The sequence below is a fragment of the Nestor notabilis genome, unplaced genomic scaffold (assembly GCF_000696875.1).
Source record: "Nestor notabilis isolate BGI_N333 unplaced genomic scaffold, ASM69687v1 scaffold19736, whole genome shotgun sequence".
NCBI lineage: Eukaryota > Metazoa > Chordata > Aves > Psittaciformes > Psittacidae > Nestor > Nestor notabilis.
In genome coordinates, this window is record NW_009933584.1 from 271 (window position 1) to 24,071 (window position 23,801).

A 23,801-nucleotide genomic window follows, 5' to 3' on the forward strand; every position below is an offset into this window, starting at 1 on the left:
CCAGCCCCTACCCGTCTTACATGAGCCCCGAAATGGCCACGACCTGGACTTCTTCACCCTTCGACAGCCCCATGCTGCACAACCTGCAGAGCCGAGGGACGCCCGCAGCCGCCCGGCATGCCAACATAGGTGAGCACAGGCACGGTGGGGATAGGGGAGGGAGAATTTCACCCCCATCACCCCCAAATATTTGTGCACCCACCCCTCTTTGGGTAGGGCGAGGAGGTGCGAAAGGCAGGAGTGAGAAACTCGGCGTATTTGGGATATGGCTGCAAAACATGGGGTCCCCGTGGTGCTGCCGTCCCTCCCTACCGTCCCCCCCTGCACACACATTGTCTACAAAACCAGCATTTCAAAATATCCTAAAAAAACCCCTCAGTTTCAAAAAAAAACAGTATAATTCAGGATAGGCCTGGAGCAGCAAGAAGTGACGTGCCGAGCTCCCGTGCCAGGGCCTGACGGCTCCACAAACAGCTCCGAGGGGATTTAGGGGCTGCGAAGGGAATGATGCCGGTGTGCAGGACCACGATGTTCTGTGTGAGCACAGGCAGCCCCTTCCTGGGCTTGTCTGAGGTGTAAAATGGGGGGAAATTGCACGGAAAATGGTAAAATTGAAGTGTGGCCCGTGAATCCCAGATGTTCCCTTCGCACTGCTCCATGTTACATCTTCTTTTATTTAAGGCCAGTTAGGCTAGAAAAAGGGAAAGCGAAGGGAAATTTGGTCCTGAGAGGGGAGAGATGATGGAGAAAGAAAAAAAGAAATGCTTCCACATTTATTATCACACTTCCTGAGGGATTCACAGGCACATCTGAAGGACCCTGACCTGTATCTCAGTGTCTCCTTGCCCCCTGAAATATTTCAGTCCTGATCTCTTGTGCCGATCCCCATCTTGGAGCCTTAATTTCATGAAGCTCCTCTGGGTCTACAACCAGAAACTGTCCCCAATGTCTTAAAATATTGTTTTTATATTTAGTAGAAAGGAAGAGGGGAAAAAGGGAGAGAGAAATGGGGGGCACAGCTTTGCATCGCTGTTTCATAAACCCTTTTTTCTTTCCCGTTTTCTCTCCACAAAGGTATTTCTGTCGGCTTTGGGGTTGGGATTAACAAAGAAAATGACCCAAATTTGTGTGCAGGTATATTTTAAGGTTGCATACTTTAACCTAAATTTTGGAGGGCAATTTTCCCACCCCGTCTGGCAAGATTTCCTTTATCTTCAGCACTATTTTAAGACGTAAAGAAAGGAAAGCTGGGCGTCAGTGAAGGCTTTATACCTCGCCAAAGCCTTTTGCTTTTCTTTGGGCGTTATGAAATTGCTTAAAATGCGGAAGAGATTATCTTTAAGGATAAAGTTTTGGCCAACCAGTTTTGGGAAGCCACGAGAAGGTAGAAAGTATAGGAATAAAAAACAAGATGAATCAAATAATCATATAATAAATGAACATTAACAAGGAGATAGTGTGTTTGTATTTGACTACGGTGCCATCTCTTCCCTGGGGAAAAAATGCCTGCTTTCTTCATTGGTCTCTAAAGGGCTCTTAGTAATAAAAATAACTTTAAAATAATGCAAATGAATATTGTGGTTGCAAAAATATCCATCGGCTTGTAAAGTGCCGGAGACTGAGCGTAGTGATTTGGGGGTTTCAAGCCAGCAGTTTGGGGGGCTCAGCAGCAGTTTGCACTGCAGGTCTCACAGCCTGCATTTTGGTGGCAAAAGGTGTTTTTTATCTGGGCTTTTAAATAGCACCGGGAAGACAGGATGTGCCAGAAAACGTCAGTGGTCTCTAATTAAGGAGGAAGGAACCGGGACCCTTTTCCATCGCTGGGTCCCGATTCAGGTGCTGGATTCACGGCATTGCCTCCGTCCTTCGCGGCAGAAACCGGAGGATTTATTAACTTGGGTTTAATTATGTCTCTGCCTTGAATGTGGAAAAAGCACTTCGGTTTTAAGTAAAAAGTGCTTTGTTTTTGGTAAAAATAAAAAAAAAAACTGCCTGAAAGCTGGCAAGTTTTAAATCCAGGATTAAAATGGACTTTTTGGAAGGTAGTTCCCCTGGAAAATAGTTTAAGGTCCAGACCTGCCCCTATCCCTGTTCTCCCTGAGCCGGGACGCAGCCACTGCCGGGCTTCTCCCAGCTGGGTCCCTTTCTGACACCGGGACGGTGCTTTGCACAGGCTGCAGGTATCGAGGAGGGGGTCATGAAGCATGAAAAGACTGGCTGGTTGTTTCTGAGCCAGGAGAAAAGGATATTTTCTTATGAGCAAGGGTAAAAAGCCTTGATGTGCTGAAAACCCAAAGGCAGGGAAAGATGCAGTGCGGGGGGAAACACTGTTGTGTATTGCACCCATTGCAGACCCAGTTTAATAACACATCGGAGCCCGGCTGAGCGGCTGAGCAGTGCCCGGCACAGTGGAGCCGACTCTTTCCTTTGCCTTTCCTTAGGACTAAAGATATTTTTATTCTCTGCACAACGAGGAATCTCAAGGTGGAACCACAATCCTTCGCTATATTAAATCAAGTGATTCTTGCAGTGTATTTTCTTCCAGTGATTTGACTTCCTGGAGAACCATCAGCTTTGGGTAGCTCTAATTGCTGAGCACCCCTGGGATCATTAGGATTTTAATTATTCTCATTTTTTAATAATGAAGATCAGGTCTATGCAGGTGTAGCTGTATAAGCAGACACAGATACACAGTCTGTGCAAGTGGGCATGACATTTTTTCCCCACTGTAAAGCAACGCACCAGGAAAAGAAGTTTAGTGAAATGCATCCAAATTAAATTATACTACAAGAAAGAAAAATTTTCTTGTTTTTCCCTAATAAGAGGAATTTTGGCCTGGGTTAAAAATTGCCAATGTAGCTCTGTGGTATAAAGCACTGGGAAGGATGGGTGCATAAAAGACACCGCCCTGTCCCCAGTGTGAGTTCAAAATGCCAGATTTGGGCTTTTCAGAGTAAGTTTGGCTAGTGATTTCATTACCCTGAAGGGCAGGATCAGACCCTGCAGTCGAGGCCGTGAACTTGCTTCAGGCATCGCCTTGGATGGGGTTACAGCGAATTCCCGACTTAATGAGGCATGAAAAGGACCCGCTGCAAAGTGCCCTTTGAAGAGACTTCCCTGCCAGCCCCCGAAACCTCTTGAAATCTGTCCCAGAATTAGCATGGAGGAGCAGTTTGCTCCTTCCCCCTTCCCCAAGCAAAGGAGAGCAGGGATCGAGGGCGGCACAGGAGCCCGAGCACATCCAGCCGGCTGCTGCTTGCTGTCTTCGGGATGTTTCTGAGGATGAGGATGGAGGGCAGATCCTGAATTGCCATCCCCACCCCCTGTAATTTTGCTTTTGGCTAAAAAGCACTGGGTTTTTCTTTTGCTGTGGCATCAAGCAGGCTGATATGGTTGGGAGTAAATTGGAGCGAGGGTCTGTGGGCATTTCTAACGGGCACCCTGCGTTTTGCTTTGACTAAGTCGAAGTTAGGGTTCCTCGAACGGGCACCATTTGAACACAGCAACAGCACCTGGGAAGATCAAAGCCTGGAGCAGATGCTCGGTTGGAAAATGCCTTCTCTACTGCTGGTGGGGGAGAGATTGTGAACCAGATCTTACACTTTCCCATAGGGATGCTAAGAGATTTGCCCTGTAGCATCCCCAGGGCCGGCATTTCCAGTAAGTCACTGGCATTTGTTAAAACCCTCTGCTCTACAAGCAGCCCCCGACCTTCCCCACACACTGAAGGACAAAGTGGCTGCTCCCCATGGGGCAGTGGGCAATCAGGGGAGCCCCATCTCTCTTGTCCCTGTCCTTGGAAGGATGGGGCCATAGGATGAAGGATGGGGCCACAGAATGGAGGGATAGGGCCATAGGATGAAGACATGGGGCTGTAGGATGAAGTGATGGTGCTGTAGGATGAGGGATAGGGCCGTAGGATGGAGGATGGGGTCATAGGACTCATTCGCACGGGACCCTACATCCCCCGTTTTGCAATCGGTTGCATTTCTCACCTCGGCTCCCCCGTAGGGGAAGGTTGGCCCAGGGCTTTGTTTTCCCCCCCTGCAGGTTTCAAGCCACCTTCTGCTCTCCTGCCTAATTTAATTGTCACCAGTCAGTCTGGGATTCGGGGTGAAACCCACAGAATTAAGGTTTCTAATCTCTGAGCAAGATCAAGCTCAAACACGCAACTAATTATTTCCACCCAAATCCACATACGGTGTATTTTAAAGTGCAAATAAAGCCACCACGGGCCCTATATCACCCTGATTAATAATACAATTCCTTAATTGAAAATTGCATTTTATTACTGCATAAAAATGTGTATGTTGCATACAACAGCCATAGTGTAGTACGTAATACATTGTAAGTGCTCACGAATTTTTGTAAAGCCGTAAAACCTAAGGCAGCAGATAGTGGCACTGAATCTAAGACTTATTAAGCCAGAATTAACTTTTTTTCTCCTCCACACATACACTCGTGTACGTGCCTTTATCCTTGCAACAATAATAGCAATTGTTTTTCTAAGAGACAGCCTATATTTTGCTCTCTACACATTTATTTCCATCAATTTTGGGGGAAAAAGGCAAAACCTTTGGAAATAAGCATTTACCAGGCAATGTTTCCCAAGAAAATTGGGCCTGATCCTTCTGCTCGGTGCTAGTCTGATTATGGGGAAACCTTGGCACGGCAGGCAGAGAGGGGCTCCCCAGAATCTGTTATCCCAAACGCAACTGGGCATTTTGAATGGTAAAACCATTTCTGAAGGATTCAGGATGCCGTAAAAAAAACACTCTCCAACAAAGCATCAACCAGCAAATAAAAATCCCAAACTCAGTGAAAAAAGCAGCGGCACAGAGAGATGAGCAAGTGTTTGTGCCTGAAGGTCGGCTGCAGGAGAATGTGTGCAGGGGCTGATAAAATGAAGGTGGAAAAATGCAATTTTAGGGAAAATTCAATTTAAGACAATTTGATAGTGTAGTCCCCAAACTTTCAGGGACCTTGTTTCTCATGAGCACAGGGTTCTGGGATGAAATTTTTGCTTCTCGAGCCTGCACAGCTTTGCATGTGAAGGGGAAAGGGGTGGAAATAGAAAATATCATCTTTCGGAGGTTTTGTTCCCAAATTCACGTGCCAGTCTGCTGTGTCCTTCTCTCCCTATAGTTTCCTCACTGAAAATAGGATATTTGAGGATCTCCCCCTGCTCGGTGATGCTCCTGGGGGGCAGAGGAAGGTGGGGGGATGCAGCGGAACACCTTGGGTCCTTGGAGGCTTTTGCAACCTTGCTATAAAAAGACTTAACGAAGCGTCTGCCTCCCATTTGGGGCTCACCACTGCCTGCGAAACCAGGTGGGGATCTGTGTTGAGAGCTCAGACCATGGGCTTTAATCAGCTGGTTTTGCCTATGCTGGAAGGCTGCGCTGGCCGCGTCTTACAGGGAGGTGTGATCCCCAAATAACGTGATTATGCTGCCAAAACCCTTCAGTCCTAACGGCAAGGTTGGGTTGTTAGAGGTCTGGCTTGCTTTGGGAGGGGATGTGCAATTACGCCTGCAGGATTGCGAAAAGGGAGCTTGGAAATGCCAAATATTCACCTCGTAGATGGATCCTGAATTCACGCTGCTGTCTGGCAGGAAGGTGCAAATACGCCTTTGGTGCGCGAGTGTGAAGTGCCGCTTAAGTAACCAGGGAAATAATGTGAGAACATGCTCTTACCTCCAAAATTAACTCAAATTATACAAGGAAATTTCATTATAAGGTTGGATTGAAGGGTTTTATTATGGAGAAAAAAACCTTGTGGATCCCCTTTGTGGGACAAAACCCTCGCAGCTGCCTATGATAACGTTCAGCATTATGGCAAAATACTAACATCTCTCTGGCCTTTACACAAGTCTTCCCCATATCATCGGTCACGGTGACCGGTCCAAGCTGTAAATACATCCGTCATGACAAATTAAACCCAACTATCTGCCATGCCTGAGCAGCGAGGTCTTTATACATGCGTGCTTACACATGCATGACAGCGCTCGAAAATAATTCGATCATCCTTGGCTTCTCAGCAGCTGGTTCAAGCCGTAGTAAAGGCTCTTTTGAAAGCCCCAAAGTTCGGCCACACTGAGCGATGCCATTGTAAGGTCTCGTACTGCAGAAACGTGTTGGGTTTATTTTGTCCCTTGCAGCTTTCCAGAAGGTCACTTGCTGCAGAGCTCGCAGCATTCCCCATGCTGCTGCACCCTCTGGAACACTCAGGGCACTTGGCGGTGATTTCTTTTTCAATACGATAAACTGGAGCTGGATTTTCTCATCCCCAAAAAAAGCACAGGCGGGTGGGTGCTGGGTCTGCTAAGAAAGAATATCTGGGCAGAGATTTCTCAAAGCTGGACATAGATCTGACCCCGCCATCAGCGCTGAAATGTTTCAGATTTCAGGTTTTGGCAAGGGCTGTATTTTAAAGCCAAGTTTGGGGCAGTGTCAACTGGAAGCAAAAATAATTTCTTCTTTTCCAAGAAGTGCCTGGTAATGATTTTTCTTATTAATTATTTGTTGGCATAAAGGGGGTGTGTGTGTGTTTGCTTAATTAGGTGGACACCTAAATGTAGGATGTACCCTTTGCTTGGGGGAGGGAAAGTTGGGTCCTTCCTACATCTTTCTGCTGTTTCCAACATCTTTCTAAGCCAAATCTCTCCTTCACCCAGGCAAGTATCGCAGGACAGAGGATGCAGGATCAGCTCCCTCCCCCCAAAAAAATCCCCTACCCAAAATCAGTATAGACTAGGAAGAAAAAAACCCCAAACAACCCGCAGAAAAACATCTCACTTGCTCAGAGCTGAAACTATTCCTATTTTAAAGCAAAGGGAACTGGTGCAGGATCAGGCCCATGCAAGAAGATTTCCTAGGGAAAAAATGCAGCCTCCTGCAAATTATATGTGGACCTATAGGTTTTCTTTGGGAGGTGAAGCCCTAAAAGCCAGTGGGACCTTTCTTTTTCCTTTCTGGAAAGTGGCCGCTCGGTTTATATGTTGCAGCATGAAGGGATTTGTGGGTTTGTTTTAATTATTTTTAGCATCACGTAAAGCTGGTGAGCCCCTTATCAGAGCCAGTGGGGCTCGAACAGCTCACACCAGCCTTGGGAGAGACACGGAAAATCATCATGTTTGTGAAAGGAAAAAATAATTCATGAAAAGTTGGGGGAAAAGTAAATTTTGCATCAGAGGTGGGGCGAGGGCAGCCGGATGAGGGATGCAGCAGGGCTGATCTCCCGTCTCCACCAGGGACTGGTACTGGACACTTCTGAATCTGGAATAACAGAGTCGCTGCCTGGAAATGTTTCCTCCTAATCCCTGGGAATTAGGTCGGTGTCTGCCGGGAGAGCATTTCAGGAGAGGTCCCGCAGTGGGATGCCACTGCCAGCTCTTGCTCTTCTTCCCAAAGCTCACCCATCTCCCTCTGGCCAATGCTTCCAGCTGCAGCACAGTGTATTTACGGGGTGCTGGGCTAGAAATGGGTGCCTGTTGCCATCAGGCTTCCCTGAAAGGTTAGAACCTGAGCCTAGCAGAAGAGGTTGAGGACAGAGATGAAGCAGGGGGGTAGAAGGAAACCAAATATTGCCGACTTGCCTTTTTTCTCCCACAACTCCTGCTTGTATAGCGTGCTCTGCCTGTGTCTATAATATTTAAGCAAGTTCCAGGCTGTCCTCTGTCCTCGAGGGCTGGGAGAGTAGGCTGTCTCCCTTGGTTCTGCAAACATCTCCGAACAGTTTAGGAGACATCTCCCTCTTGTCTGCTTCTCAGCTGCCTGCCTCCGGCTGTTGTCAGCCCTTGGGCTTTGGTGCACCTCGTTTTAACTTCCAGCTCCAGCTTCCGGAGTCATGTTATTGTATGTCAGGCTCTGCTTTTGCAGGAAAGGAAAGGAGCAGCTTTTCTGGACAAGAGAAAAAATAGGAAACCCTGATTCCTTCATGCTGAAACTCTAGAAGAGACCAAAAACATAACCTACTATTTATTATTTAAACTCCTATGAGTTTCCAAGCCAGAATCTTGGGTCTGCAAGCCAGGGAGCCATCATTATTCAATATTCAGGGCTTGCAGCAGTGGAGCTGTAAAAAAATCAGTGAAGTAGTGAGCCCCAGACATCAGGACTCCTCCAAATGACATGTTTGGCCCCAGATGGCTGAGATTATTTTGGGAAGGGAGTTCTGGCCCCAGGGGCTGGCTGCTCGGGGGACTGGCTGCTGGGAAGGACACTGAGTTGGGACATGCCTTGGTGATGCGGAGCAGGAGAGGGGCAGCTGGCCTAGGGGGGCGACTCCTCTTCCTGCTCCCCTGGGCTGGGAGGATGCCCTGGATCCTGGGGACAGCCAAGGCTTTTCTCTAGAGGCCAACCACCTTCAGTGCTTCATTGCTTTAATGGGGCAGATCATTGATGCTGTGATTCACCCTGACCCTGTGGATGTGAAGAGGGTTTTCCCAGTTCCCAGTACAAGCAGGACCGCAAGCACGAAGGTAAAATCCCCTTCTCACCCCCTTCTCTTTTCCCCCAGCCAGGGAAAGGTCTCACTCCAGCAGGGCGAGCTGCCTGCCCTGCTGCCTGCCCCGCTGCCTGCCCTCCCCAACCATTTCTATTCCTAAACCAACATCCCAGTCAGACTCTGTCACCTCCCTTCACACAAAATCAATAACAACGGGTGAGCAGGTTAATTATAATCACAGAATAAACGCCACAGTCTCAAAGTTCACTCAACTTCACCAGCATTTCAAAACGAGTGGACGACGCCAAGCAACTTTCATTGATTCCTCCGGGGCAGGTGTGGGAGTTTGAACCTGTCCCCAAGCTGATCTTGATTCAAGACCTACTCAATTTTCTTCCTTATCTCGACTTTCCCCTATCTTATAATGCCTGTTATTTTAGATAAAAAGTCCAATCAATTGAGTTAGAAAAACTGCAAGTTATATGTTGCCCTGATAAGTTCGGTACCTGCCATTTTATTGGCCTGGGCTGCAGTTTCTGTGCGAACTGACCTTTGCAGATGCTTTATCGGCAGCTGAGAGAATTGTTCCATCCTCCCACCCTGCTCAGGGGCCGAGTTGACTTAATGTTCAGAATAACTAATAGAAGGGGAAAAGAGAAGGGCCAGGGGTTAGACAAACTGACTGTCCCCTATAACGTGATGAACTGTAGTAAACACCTTATTGTTTGTCCCTGGCTGGCATCCCATAGGGAGGCCAGGGTCTGCCCTAACTTACTTTGGTGTAACTCCTCTGAGTGGGATTTATCAGTGTAACACCTCCTGACTGGAGCCAGAGCCTGTGCCTAAATAGCGAGCTAAAGAAAACCGGGGCAGGGGTTTGGATATGCATGTGATCGTCAATCTTGGTCAGCGCCGTCATGCTCAGAGAGGCGTAGACATGTGGAGCAGTATGTATCCTATGTATTTTCTATATTCCTACACATGCTATATATACATTTTAGACACATAAAGTGAGGGTTTTTAATAGATATAGGTGTGTGTCTGTGCATTTTGTATTTGTGCACATACATATAAATATATATATACAGACATACAAGTGTATATAGCTATGTTCTACATAGCCATAGAATAATAATTCTAACAGCAAAACTAAACAGTATTGATTAGAGATGACTCCTAGCTTGCATTCTTAAGGACATGGTATATGTGTATATGTACAAGTGTCTACATTTATATATACATATATATATGTGTATATATGTGTGTATATGTGTATATGTGTATATATGCATACACATGTATAGTACACAGACATATGATAACAATAATACAATCAATTGTATTCCTACAAGCAGGATTTCACCAATTTGATTTGGATAAATGTCCTTCCTTTTGATCTGCACCGGTCTAGGAAAAAAACCCAGCACCAACCTTTGAATTGCTGGAGTTGCAGCACTGCAGAAATGTAGGTTGGAAGATCTCTAGTCCAGCCTCCTGCTTTAAGCAGGACAACTGCTAGCAGGGGCTGAGGTCAGCTGTGACTTTACCTGGATGAGACTTGGAAATGCCCAGGGATGGAAATTCCCCCACCTCCAAATGAAAACACTTTTCTAAGTCCCAGCTTGTGATTTGTGCTGCATCCCACTGTACCCTCTCCTACTATTGAGAATGGTTTGGATCCATTGACTGCATACATCTGGCTAGCTGATGTCCTTGTATTGATCCCAAACAGCACCAATTTCCCTGGGCTCAGAGCTGACCCTTGCTTTTGTTCACCTGGGTGCTGGCAGTCACCTCTACAGACAGACAGATTGTCACCATCAGGCAGGCAGAAGCTGCACTAGCATGTATGACCAAACACCATTGGGTTCCCATGGTTTAAGGACTTTCATGTCTTTAGCTGTTCTGTAGGAGCCCAAGTGGACCAAGAGCATGTGAAGGCTGTGCCATGCTTGATGATGAACTAGTGCCAGATTCCAGCCATGGGAGCCCAACAGACCATGCTCTTCAATGTTAGCACAGCCCCTGGCACAGCTGCCCAGGTGGAATCATGGCATTGCAAATCCCAAGCTTTGTTTTACGTTTTTTAACCCATCATCGCTTCCCCTGCGGGCATCAAAGAAGAGCCTCTGGTAGGGCATGTCCATTTAGAGATGGACCATATTCAAGGAGGATAACTCTGTTGCCATTTTTCTTTTGTCAAAAGAGAGAAGACCATTTCCAGGTGCCTCCTGCAAAGCAGACCCCAGGCTGTGGATGGCCCCATCCTGGCCATTCCTTGGGCTCTCCATGCTAATCTAAGATTTGTTAAACAATATTTGGACAGTCGATAAGCAGAGGAATCTTCTGTTTATCAGAAAAGCCTCAGATATTTACAAGTGTAAGAACTGCTAGTAGGACTAAGAAAGGGGAGGTCACCATGGTGGGTGGGATCAGGCATTCATCCCAGCAAAAGAAAGCAGACCTTGGAGTTCACTCACACACAACCAGATAGTCAGCAGAAGCTGCTGTTGGACACCAGGTTGCTATCAAAGGGGTGGCCAGGAAGCGCTCCAACCAAAAGCACCCTGCATCCTTGGGGATGCTTGTATGCCTGTCCCCTTTATAGCAGACTGTGTGCCGTTTGGATGTAGGACATCGTACTTCAGTGTGTGGGTCACCAGTCTGTCCACTCATCTCTGGTACAACAACTGGGTTTGATGGCTTGGGGTCTGGTGGTTCTGGTGTACTGGAGAGCTGTCAGTGCTTTTCCAAGCAACGAGGTTAGACGGTTCCCCCAAGACCACTTCTTGCCCCTTCCCAAAACAGGCAGTTTGTTTGAATCTGCTTTAGAGGAATCCAGCCTTCTTCCATCCACATCCATAGATGTGGAGACAACCAAGATGTATGTGGTTTCTCTCCATGTCTGTGACCGTGGCCTTTGACAGCTGTCCTGCCACCCCTCTCCATCAAGGCAGGGAAGAGCCTTTGCTCCCTCTCATGGGTGAAGAATAGTGTTACAAGGAGATGAAAAGCCTTGCTCAAGGGAAGCCTACTGCAGAGCCAAGACTGAACTAAAAGCCAGGCCCAGGATTTTACAAACCTTTGTGTTTGTTGTGTCCTTCTTGCATATGATCTCAGCTGGTCCCTTGGCTGCTTCTATGTCCACTGTCCTTCAAACTTGGGAAAACATATCTGTGAAGGAAAGGAGTATTCTTGGCTGTTGGCAGTGGTGTGTGCCATAGACCTTGGCTTGCCACAGGCAGAGGAGGGAGCTTTGCAGGGGAGGGACACAGTGTTCTCTTTGCCTTGATGTGAAACATTTGGCCTGGGAAAGGTTGCACAGGAACAGTGTTTGACGAAGCACGGGAAAAACAGATTTCTTTGTCTTTTTGAAAGCAGCATGTGGCTCAGCCAGATTGTAGGTTTAATGTTTCCTAAGCACTAAGTAGGGTCTTTAGGTTTGCAGGGGGAAAACTGTTTGGTCTAGGCAGCCAACTGAGTAACAAACCATTTTCTTCACTCTAGACATGTCAAATACACCCCAAAACACTCTGGGACAGCACCAAGCCATTTCTGTTGAAGCAGCACAATGATGCATTTTGCTTGAAACTGTGTTTCTGGCAAGCACAGGGAATTTACCCACTTCTCCATTTCCTGTAGATCAGCCATCACACAGTGATGTCTGTTAATCCAGAGCAGAGGCAATAAAGGAGCTACACTCCCACCAGCAACCAACGCGGTGATGGGCACTACTCAGACAGGCACTGCCCTTCTCTCCCCATGTCTAGGTCCCATTAGTCTCTAAAACAGTAGGGCCCTGATGAATTTCCCCTAAATTCCATCAGAGGGGAAACAGGCAGAGAAGAGGGAGAAGAAAAAAGGCCAATGGGCAGAACCTGTTTTTACAGTAACATCCTTAGCTCCATTAGTTGAAGGGTAAGATAAGGCACATGGGCTTGCTGATCCCAGTCTGTGTGTCAAGCTGATGATGTCCCCATCAAAAAAGGAAAGGCCCCTGGACAGCTTTCTTTTGGCTGCAGATGTCTCTCATGCATAAATTTGGGCTCTTTATTTACAGTTGCTCCTTGCCCCTTGCATTTTTGTCTCTCCTTGTTTTTTGCTGCTGTCTTACTTTCCAGTTCAGCCCTGTTCCGTGATGATACTGGACCAACCAGCAGTTCTAACTGCTGTGAGCTGGTGGGTTTTTCCCCTTGAAACTTCAGCTTCTGGAGTCATGAAATTCATGGGAGCATCTCAATTCAAAAGAAATAGAAGACGTGCCTTTCAGCTCCGCTAGGAGTGGGAACTACATGATCTTAAGGTCCTTTCCCAATCCTAACCATTCTATGATTCTATGATTTATTAAAAGGACCCCTAAAGGCTTGAACTGTAGGAAGGATTTTCACACTGTCACTTTTTAATGGAAACAACTGTGGGATTTGGGTCAAGCCATCCTAGGCAGCCAGGAAGGGCAAATCCTGTTTCCCCCTGCTGTGCTATTGTGGCTGTCCCTTGGAGCAGAAGGTGTCTTGGGTGAGATCCTAGGGTGTCCATGTGTCTGAGGGGCCAATGTCCTTTGCCTCAGCTGTGAGTTCGCCAGAGAGTCCATTTGGGATTTGTGTATACACCGGATTGTGGCTCTCACCTCTTATCATAACAAATTGTTTTAGGAAACCGCTTCTCTGTGGGGAAAACTGCTCTCAGGGTCTGTTTAGAGCCTGTAAGTGCCTGACTGTGTTTGAAAGACAGCTTCTCCTTTGCTGAGTTGCTTCGTTGGGTTGAGAAGACACTTCTGCAGGGGGAAATGTTGATATCAAATATCCTTCCAGCTGTAAACAAAACTCCAGTGCTATATTAATGGAAGTCTCTTTCCATTTCTCTTCACCCAGAGGGGGTGAAGGCAGGAAGGGGCTGGAGGGCAGAAGAAGGTAGACAACTTCATTGTTGTTTCTCATGCAGCAGGGCCTGACCCAAACCAGTGTAGGGAGGGCTCTTTGTCTTCTAGAGGCTGGTTTGGGATTGGAAGCTTATAAACTGGTTGCTGGCTCTGAACTGAAGGATTCAAAATCTCTCTGTTGGAGGTGCTTTTGCTATTATTATTCTTTTAGGTCCTGATCCATCAGGTTTTACACGTTCAAGATGATCTCTCCAAGGCTAAGAGATTGAGGGTTGTTAAAGAAAAGCCCAAACAAACCCAGAAGGTCTGGAAATACTGTCAGCCTAGCAGAGCTGGGGTTGGCAGAGATGACGGAAAGGTCCAAAGAAGACTGTTCAAGCCACTCTTTAGCTCTTCACACTCAAGTCCTGGGCGACCTCCCAGTTGGTGTCTGATTCTCCTTATTGGGAATGCAGAAGCACTTAGACTTTGGGTGGGCCATGTCTTTGGTAATGCTTGTCATGTCCTAGGCACGCTGGACGTGTGCCTGTAGAGGAGTGGGCTACCTGGCAGTGCTCAGATCTGCTTTCTTATTGAGCCCTGCATTGCCCGTACCAGCTGATCTCTGTGGACCTGGCAGTGGATGTGAAGGACCACTCCCAACGACTAAGAGCCACGAAAGGCCACATCCAAGAATGCTTTTTCCCTACCAACCCCAGCTCCCCATTTAGGAGTTGCGCTTGGCTCCCTGGGGACTGAATGTCCCATTGTAGAAAGTATTTCTGACATTAGCATGCTTAAGGCCTCACCCAAGATCAGGAGGCTGTTGTGCAACACACAACTGACATTTCCTGCCCTGGGGACCTTGCAGTCCTCATAAACAGTAGGTGTGAGAGGAAAAAGATCTCCTTTTACACAGTAAGCTGATGACCAGGCTAGGCACAGGAGCCAATCCATCCTTTCCACCGGCTGGGTCATTCAGCAAGATTTCATGATCTGCTCTCATGTGAGAAGCTCCTTCATGGACCAAAGGTAGGGTCTTATGAAGATTGGTAGAAGGCCATTAGCATTAGTCAATGCCAGGGACCCAACGCATAAAGAGGACTGTCCCAAGACTGCTATTATCTGAGATAAGGGCTAGGCAAAGGCACTTATAGGAGCTGTGTGTTCAACAAGGAAGATGAGGCTATTCAGCACACATGAGGCAACTCCAGTCATGGGACAATGTCCTTCTCAGTGTATACAGCAAACGCTATCCTTTCCCCAGCCGTGTCCCAGCACTAGCCATACCTGGCTTCAGGAAAGGGAGTAAATCTTTCGAGCAGAAAGGCTGTTACAGAGGTCACTGGACAGACCCATAAATCTCCATTATCAGGCAGCGGCTCCTATGCCACGAAACGGAAACTATTGCCCTGAGTGTGACTGTGGGAGCCTTTCCTTCCCCCCGCATTGTTCAGGGCCCTCCGGGAGCCACTCGCACAACTTGCTGCCTGAATAAACGTTTCCTTTCCCGGCTGCTAAGTACCAGGAATAAGTGTCAGGGGATCTCATAATGCCAGGATTTAGAGCTCCAGCCCCTAGACGGAAGCCAAGAAAACACTTTGCTGCTTTTTCCCGGGGAGCCCTCTTAATCCCCATTAGTAATAACAATGGCAAATTAAACAATTAGTGCTCTTGAAGCCCAGTGACCTCCACACCAAATATAGCTCAGCCTGACGGTGGATCACAGTTCCTATGGGCTCTGAGCCCTGGGAACATTTGGATTTCCTAGGTCTTGGACACCCACCCATGTCAAACTGCATGGGCTGCAACTCTGCAGGTGATGCTTTCTCATTATGTTGTAAAGAGATTTTGTAATCCTCAGGTTTTCCAGAGAAGCTGGGATGTCTCAGCAAGGTCAACTCAGAAAGTTCCCCTTGGCAACTTCATCCCGGAGTTTAATGATGCTGTGAAATTATAGGACCTCCATTAAAAGGAAATCTAGTCCCTTGCCTTCCAGTTTTCCACTGGGGCTCAAATGCCTTTTATCACTAAGGGCCATGCACTAAGCCTTACACCATCTTCTCTAAGCCAGTAACCATTTTGTCCAAGACACATCCTTTGCCATCATCAAGCCTACTTTGGAGCAGGAGAAGGTATTTCTCCTCTTGTGGTGAGGATCTCTTGCGATTGAGGTGAGATGTCTTGTGGTCACAGAGCTCCCTCTGCTCTGACAAATGGCTCCAGCAATGGTTTTAATGAGATTGCACCGTGCAGATGTCGTCTTCTGACTCAGCACTGAGTGGTGCATGCAGGGGACGCACCCATCTGATATTGCCCCATAAGGGCTGCAATTAGGGAGAGCCACCCATCGCGTGGAGCTTCGGAGCGCCCTGGGAACAAAGTCTGTTCCTCCCGCATCTTGAGCACTGGTGATTCCTGTTTATAAATGTTCACAAAGATCACCTTTGTCTACAGCTGAGAGGGGAATATCACACAAATGCTTTTACTACAGAAGCAGAAGAGGACTTGTGAAAACTTAAACCAATGAAAGACCCTCAAGAGAGAAGCTCCAGTCCAAATCCCATGTAAATTGAACCAAACCAAACCAAACCACACCAAACCAAACCACCAAACAAGTAGTGATGAATATAGCTCAAAAAATACAGATTAAAAAGGAAAGCAGGTCTCAAGACTGCTTTGTATTGGTGGTTTGGATGTCTGATTACAAACCAGCAGTGAAAATAACGTGTAGCTGGGTGTCACACCAACTCTTGGGAAATGACACTCACTATTCAGTAGCAAATTTGGTAATTGTCAGAAAACAAGAGACTTACACTTTGCCTAGTCCGAATTCCACATACTCTTTTTTTTTCTAAAACCAGAAGTATATTCATACTTGACATCTCTTTGTGTCATACACATTTTGAGGGTCCTTCTTATTCAAGAGCCAGTTCAACTCTTAACATTTCTAAGAGACTGCTAGGAATTTCCTCCTTTTTCTTTGATTAAAAACTTTCAGATTTGGGTTTTCAGGTGGAAAACTCTCCAGGAAAGATGGTATCTTGTAATTAGTCACAAACACAACACACGTCGGTTGAGAGTTTTTAACTGTTACCTTTTGACTACCTTTGCTCTCTAAATTCTCTCTGGATTATGTCAACAACTTTGTACTGAATTATTTTCAAAGAAGAAGGGATTTTCTCACAGAACAAAAATGACTGTGAAAATAATCTGGCTTTTTCTTTGGAAAATTATAATAAAAAACCTCAACAACTTCTAAGATGAAAAAAAAAATAGTGAAATGTTTTCCTTGAGATTTTTCAAGGAAATGAGTTCTTTCCTGACCAGCTGTTCCAATCCCTTCTCTTTTCAAAGGAAGTTTATTTGATCTAGATTTTGGCTATGATTCAGTCATGACTTTAAAGGGGAAAGTGAGGCATTATGGTTACCGGTATCACTGAATCCATGTGTACAAAATCACCTGGAGGGATTCTCATCTTTCCTAACCCACCACAATTGCTCAAAGCTAATGAGATCTTCCTAAGAAGCTGAGAAGATACTGGATTCATCCTTTTCTGGTCCAGAGCACTTATTTACTGTTTTCTAGCATTTGGCCTATGGTGTAATGTCTTGTCATTTTTAGCCTGGTTTTCTAGGGAGAATTAGGCTCACATGAATCTTTTTCTTTGTGTCTCTGTTTACTGGCACCACTTCAGTAATTTTTGAATCCTTTGGCTGGTTCATGGTTATGTAGTTTCCTACAGATTTTCCAAAAATAGTCTGGAGAAAAGAGAAAATAATGCTGATGTTCGAACATAACCCCTGGTAGATATCAGTGAATCCAAGTGGGATTGAGCCACAGATCGGCAGGAGGCCAAATTTTGTTGGTTTGCTCTTTAGGGAACTATTTTCTTCCAGCAGGAAGTTGGGATACTTGTATAAGAAGCAGGTAGACTAGCAGAAAATACAGCAAGATGCACAATAACATTTTAAAAGCTAATTTTATGCTGGCTCAAGGTCCTGATGCAAAGCTCTTGCTGTCCTCCAAATATTTCCTGTGCGCTGTGGTTTTTTGGGAATTTTTTCAGCAGCTTAGGTTATTCCCAGCCTACGCTAAGTAATGGAGACCTTTGCTGTCATTTGTCATTTTCTTCTTCTCCCCAGTTATTCTGCTGTCTATCATTCCCTTTTTGGTGCCCACAAGAGAATGTGTCCATGTGCAGGAAGGAATGGTTTTGTAGCACGATACGTCCCCAAGCTGAACTCAGTAGCTGATGCTCTCGAGGTGGAACTATCAGTAGCATGCATTTTCAGGGGCCATGCCATCTCGGTGCAGATATATTTACATGTCAGCAAGGCTGATAGATGATGTCTATTAGGCAAAGTTCTTGGCTTTTTGAGGGCATTGCATCCAAAGGTGAGCTGACCAATTGGTGGTGCAGACAAGGTGCATTGTGCTGACTTCTGCACTGCCTTGCAGATGATATGAACCTGCCATAGCCAGAGAGATTGGACTGGCCCAGCCCAGGGCAGTTGTCCTCATCCTTATATCACAGCTTCAGCCAGGCCCTGGTGGAGGATGAACCAGGAACATGGTGGGTCAGTGCAGCAAAGCCCTGGAGATTGACATCAAGCATGATGGAGATTTGCATCAAAAGCTCAGTCTCTGATACACAGATGCTCAGTGACGATGTCTGTTAGCTGACAGCCTGAGCTGGGGTTGTACTTGTGGGTTGCTGTAGTTCAGGAGATGTTCTTATGCAAAGAACAGGGCAAAGGCCCATAAACATCTCTTCCCCTTGGCTCTCTGCAGCCATTCACCTCTGCAAGGGGCTGGGTGGAAACAGGGAATGTGGAATAGCTTTCCCTGCCCACACCTACTTAAGCCCTGTTGAGAGATGCTTGGGCATCTGTCTGATCTCTGGGCAGTTCTACTTTGTGGGTCCAGGCTTGTGTTTCTCTGTGGTCAGAGGCAATTTGTCTGGATTGCAAATGTGGCTGTTCGCCTGCCCCAATCTGTTTGCGCTGGCTATGTCCAATCCTGAAAATTGGATAACGTCAGAGCAGAAGGGAAGGTTTCTATTTCTGTCTTCTTGTATCCGTGTCCCAGCACATCCCTGCTGCCATAGAAGTCCTGCAGCCAACACCGTATAGCAGGGAAAGGAGTTCCTCTGCCCAGTAATCCGGGGGGGGGGCTTCCTTAAGAAAGGAAGAGCTGTTTCTTGCAACTTACAAAAGCTGAATATTTGTGATTTCTTGAAATGTCACTCTGGGCTAAACTGAGAACCAGACCAGAAACTGAGTGTATGACCACCTAATGAACCAACCCTTCTCCCTTCTCTCCCATCATGGCAGCAGAATTTTTTGATGATTATTCAGAGGGACGAGAATGTGTCAACTGTGGGGCCATGTCCACCCCGCTCTGGAGGAGAGATGGCACGGGGCACTACCTCTGCAATGCTTGCGGGCTCTACCACAAGATGAACGGCATCAACCGGCCCTTGTTCAAACCTCAGAGGAGGCTGGTAAGTCAAGATCACACAAATGCATGTGGGGCAAGGCTGTGTGCAAGGATGAGGCAAAAAGATCCCATCCCTGGCAGTGTTCAAGGCCAGGTTGGAGACAGGGGCTTGGAGCAACCTGGTCTAGTGGAAGGTGTCCCTGCCCGTGGCAGGGGGTTGGAACTGGATGAGCTTTATGGTCCCTCCTGACCCAAACCATTCTGTGATTCTATGACCCCAGGCAGAAGGGAGCCAGCAAGCCACTCTGAGGACCGTGTTTCTCCACTCCTTGTCTTCCATGAGGCTCCATCCCCAGCCTGCACTGCCCTCTGCATGGCTCAGACCTGTCTGTGCTAAACCGTCCCCTGCAAGTGTCAGAAATGACACGGGCAGCTTGAGCGCTGCCACCAGTCGCAGCCAGCCAGCGCCCTCTTGTGAAGCCCCCTGCCTAGGCACGGCACTGACAGCCAGTGCCTGCACCCTGGCACCAGGACCTTGCCCTCTCTCATTTACCGGTCTACCTGCAACCCTTGGGAACATCTGGAATGCCCCGCTGGGTACCAGGCTTGGCCCTTTACAGCAAGCAGCCATGCATGCTCTTAACTCTGCACAGCCTTGGGGTAAGGCTTGGAAAACCCCATGAGAAATATAAATGGATGACCTGTGCAGGTCTGTCCACGCACTTTTGTCACTTGGCTGGGCAGCTGAAAATCTGGAAACCTTGCAAAAATGGCCAAATTCCTGCTTTTTCTTCTAGAAGAGAACTTTCATGAAGAAGAGGAGGACATGCCTAGGGATGCAGTGTAGGGCCATGGTTAAAGTAATGCCAGCTGGTCTGCCTAAATAAATACATTCAGTGATTTAGTTTAATCTGTCATTGTGTAAACCCTTTTTTTTTGGAGACTGAGATATGCCAGAGAGCCCTGCAAGGGGAGATCTTTGTCTCTGATGCAAGCTCTCTTTTAAGCTCTTGGTCCACTTACAAAGGACCATGATTAAAGCAAATACATGGTGAGGTTACAACTAAAGAAGTGTTTGATTTCTCTTCATCAGTGGGTTTCCAGCTTCTGATGTCTTAAGAAGTACTTGAATTTCAATTTTTGTTGTCCTGCAGCTGTAGATTAACTGATCCCCTTATATTTTATATGATATGAAATTTTCTTTCTCCTGTGGCCTTCTGAGAGTAGCTAAACCAGCTCACCCAGAAAGGGAACTTTAGAAGGCCCATTCCCTTGTGTTGCTTCATTAGTGAGGGTTCCTATTAATTATCTCTCTTTAGGAAGATGATGCTACTAGAAGCATTCTTTCTTATCTCCCCCTCAAGCCACATAAGCACCATCACACAAAGCCAGTAAGGAGTATGTAACATTCATGGCATTGATAATATCTTGTTGGGATATGCCATGATGCTTGGAAGGTGAAAGGCTCAGGAGCCTGAAAGGGCAGGAGGGTCTGAGATTCAGACACCTTAGAGTAGGGGTGTGCACATGGAGTGGGTCTGTAAGCTGCTATCAAACCTGCTGGAGATCTGGCGTTCTGTTTGGGTGACGTCTCAGGCACCATCTGAGATACCCCAGGAGATGTCAGAACAGCAATGGCAGGCAGGAGGCAGTGGAAAGGCAGTGGAAAGGCAGTGGAAAGGCAGTGGAGCAGAAGCTGAAGGGCAAGAGGGGAAGAAAAAGGTGGTTGTGTTATCCACAGAGACAGAGAAAAAAGAGAGGCAAGAGGAGAGGAAAACCCAAGGCGTGCTGGAGCGAGCTCACGGGGATGTGAGATGCTGCTGGTGGCAGCAGCAGAGGGCTGATGTGTTTTCTCCTCTGCCTTTCCCTGCAGTCGGCTTCCCGCCGCGTTGGCCTCTCTTGTGCCAACTGCCAGACGACGACAACCACGCTGTGGCGCAGAAACGCCGAGGGAGAGCCTGTCTGTAATGCCTGCGGACTCTACATGAAGCTCCACGGGGTAACACCTCCAATGATTTCTGCTCTCTACAGCCAGGGTATCAATAACACCAAAGGATTGGGTCCATTGCACAACTCCGTGCTCTCCAGGAGCTGCTGGTCCTGCTGTCACCGTGGGCTTTAGTCCCCCCTCAACATTACATCGTGTTTATACTGGCAAGGGGTGACGCATGCTGGGCATTTCTCATACACTGATTAGTCACCCTTAGCATCAAAATCCTAAAAAGCAACAAAACTAGGCCCAGGTTCTTCCTACCTAAATTCAGGCACTTTAGTGAAAAGTCTGAGTCAGAAACACACAGAAGGGCTGAGCTCCTCCATGCAGAGTGTCAGATCCCAGCTAAGACTTGGCTGTAGACTTCTCATGGGACTGAGAGACAATTTTTCTTGCATGGATGTCCAGATCATCCCTTCCTGTTAGTGAGGCTTCATGTATCTATGTCATGTCTGCTATACCTAGAAGAGTCCTGTTGGAGTCCAAGGTACAGCAGGACTTCAAGATGCAAATCTCCCATCCTCCCATCAGTCAGTGACAATGGGGCCACCCCTCATGGCAGAGATGGAGGCCTTCAACACCCTGGCCACAGAAGCAAATCCCAGTTCTGCTTCTCCTTGCTGCTTCTAGAGGTTTTATACACATCCATGCTCTCACTTATGTCCACTGCTTCACAGTGGATGAAAGAGCATTCATGAGAGACAGGTCAAAGCTGGAAGACAAGGTGGATGAGGGGAAGCTTTACCTAACCCAACAATTCTTAGGAATCCCAGCAGGGGTTTGACTATGAGGATAACTACCTCAGTGGGATCATTTCCTAAGGGAAGTCTCCCCACACAGGTTTGGTACATTTCCAGAAATCAGGGATTAGTCAGAAAGACTTCTGCTCTCAGTTAAACAGGAAAGTAAATCAGACAAGCTGTTGTTTCGCTTCTGGCCTTAAAACACTCTATACGTGTGTGTGAGAACCTATCTATTCCCATTTGGATGCACATCTTGTAGCCTTGACGTACCTCTTCACAGCAACGCTGGCCGGTGAATTTGGGCTCCATCTTGTTGCTTTCAATTAAATCAGATGGTTTTCATGGAGCTTACAAGGTGGAGCTGAAATCATATTCTCCTAGATGACCTTACGGACATACAGAAACCAATGTGATTCTTACATTTGGGTCCACAGGTCCCAAGGCCTTTAGCAATGAGAAAAGAAGGCATTCAGACGAGGAAGCGCAAGCCGAAGAACCTTAACAAAACAAAGACATCAGCAGGCAAGTGTTGAATGGAGGAGTTTATTGAATGTGTATACGTGTGGGTGCTTCTGTTTCTGACCACCATGTCCTGCAAGTCAGACACCCCAACACAAAATGTGCTGATTCTTCAGAAATGGGGGATGGTCGAATGCTCTTCAGCAGCAAGAAAGCCTTCCCACTATTTATATCTTTATTTTTACCCACACAAAGTTTTTAGTAGGTACAGCTCTGTACGAAAGGTCTTTGGAAAGCACCTGCTTTACCATCTGCTTTCTCACAGGTCCATCCGGCAGTGAGAGTCTTACCCCGACCACCAGCTCCACCAGCAGCAGCAGCAGCAGTGCCACGACCACGGAGGAAATGCGCCCCATAAAAACAGAACCTGGGCTCTCATCTCATTATGGGCACCCAAGCCCAATTTCTCAGGTAGAGAGGGGAGATGCTGTCAGTGGGAAAAAGACGGGAACAAGGATGGTAGCCTGTTCTAAGTATCATGCACAGGCTGCAATCTGCAGCTCTACAGCAAATCCTCAGATGTGTTATTACAATAGCACCAGCCTCCCATAAAAGGATTCGTATAGTCCTCTACGGTTTGAAGCCTTGTTCACAGGATTTTCCTCTTTCCATAGGCATTCTCTGTCTCTGCCATATCTGGACATGGGTCATCTATTCACCCTGCGATTACAGCTCTGAAGCTTTCCCCACAGGCTTACCAGTCAGCTATCAGCCAGTCTCCACAAACCAGCTCCAAACAGGACTCCTGGAACAGCCTGGTGTTAGCTGAAAACCATGGGGACATCATAACTGCATAACCTGGCCTTCCACCCATGAACTTCAGGCTGAGCTGCTCGAGAGATGAAGAAGATGCCATGTAATCGTCAAGTCAATGTTGTTTCCCACTTCCCTTTCTCTGCTGCCTTCTCCCCCCTTGTGAGATGTTCCAGCAAAGAGGTAAAGAGGACTTATCTGAGGTGTAGGAGAGCTCTTTTGAAACTAACAGAGAAGACTCAAATCTCAAAGTGACTAATGGATTTGAAGCCTTTTTTTCCCCCCTTTAAATGAGCCTCTCTATTTGATTGTCACCACCTTCTATGAAACAGCCAGACACACAGAGATGGACACAGGACTCGAGTTTTGCTTATTTAAACATATCTGGCATTTAAGACTCAAAGGTGGAGCAAAGACACTTTGTATTACCATCACCATCTGTTCTTTTCCTGAATAGAAGAAAATGCTACCATCTTCTCGTTACCCAGATTCAGTGATCTTCCGCCCAAATGGAGCCAGCTCCAGAACAGACTTTACTAGACATGCCGTAGTGGCTTTAGTGGACTTGATATGATCTAGGGCAGAGAAAAAAAAGAGACCCTCCTGCACACACATCCTCAGCTCACACATCTAGAGCATTGTCTTCATTTTCCTAGATGGTCTGAAAAGCTATGAATGTCCGTATTTAATAGTAACTCCTTTGCTATTTATCATTATGAAATCATGGGACTGTGTTTTCAACAGTTTGTTGGCTGAGCCTGGAGAAGGTCTGCCCAAAATCAAAGAGGGATTTTGGAAGGAAGAAGCTTCTGGAAGCAGGTAGAGGAGACCCACGTTGGTTGTCAAATCCTGGAGGAAACTGCTGGGCTCTTCCCTTATGGATAGCTACAAACCAGGCTGAGAGATTATTCAAGAGCACAGCAAATGAAAGATGCTCTTCTAACGCTGCTGTGTCATTGCTTTTGAGACAGTTAATTTAACTCTTTTGCATACTTTTATGTTGGTTTTGATGTCATTGATGAAATCTGATTGTCCTTTATTTTT

At 46.8% G+C, this 23,801-nt stretch overlaps 1 protein-coding gene across 1 annotated transcript in view; it reads left to right on the forward strand.

Moving 5' to 3' along the window:
- GATA4 (GATA binding protein 4) overlaps positions 1–23,092 on the forward strand; it is a gene marked incomplete at its 5' end in the record, with an annotated part of 23,359 nt that extends 267 nt beyond the window's left edge. Inside the window, 6 exons of the mRNA XM_010016952.1 lie at positions 1–129; positions 18,644–18,813; positions 20,623–20,748; positions 21,920–22,007; positions 22,270–22,415; positions 22,619–23,092. The exon at positions 1–129 is cut by the window's left edge and continues 17 nt beyond it. Coding sequence (XP_010015254.1) covers positions 1–129; positions 18,644–18,813; positions 20,623–20,748; positions 21,920–22,007; positions 22,270–22,415; positions 22,619–22,801 — 842 coding nt within the window. The remainder of the gene's footprint in view (positions 130–18,643; positions 18,814–20,622; positions 20,749–21,919; positions 22,008–22,269; positions 22,416–22,618) is intronic.
- Between the last annotated feature and the right edge of the window lie 709 nt (positions 23,093–23,801).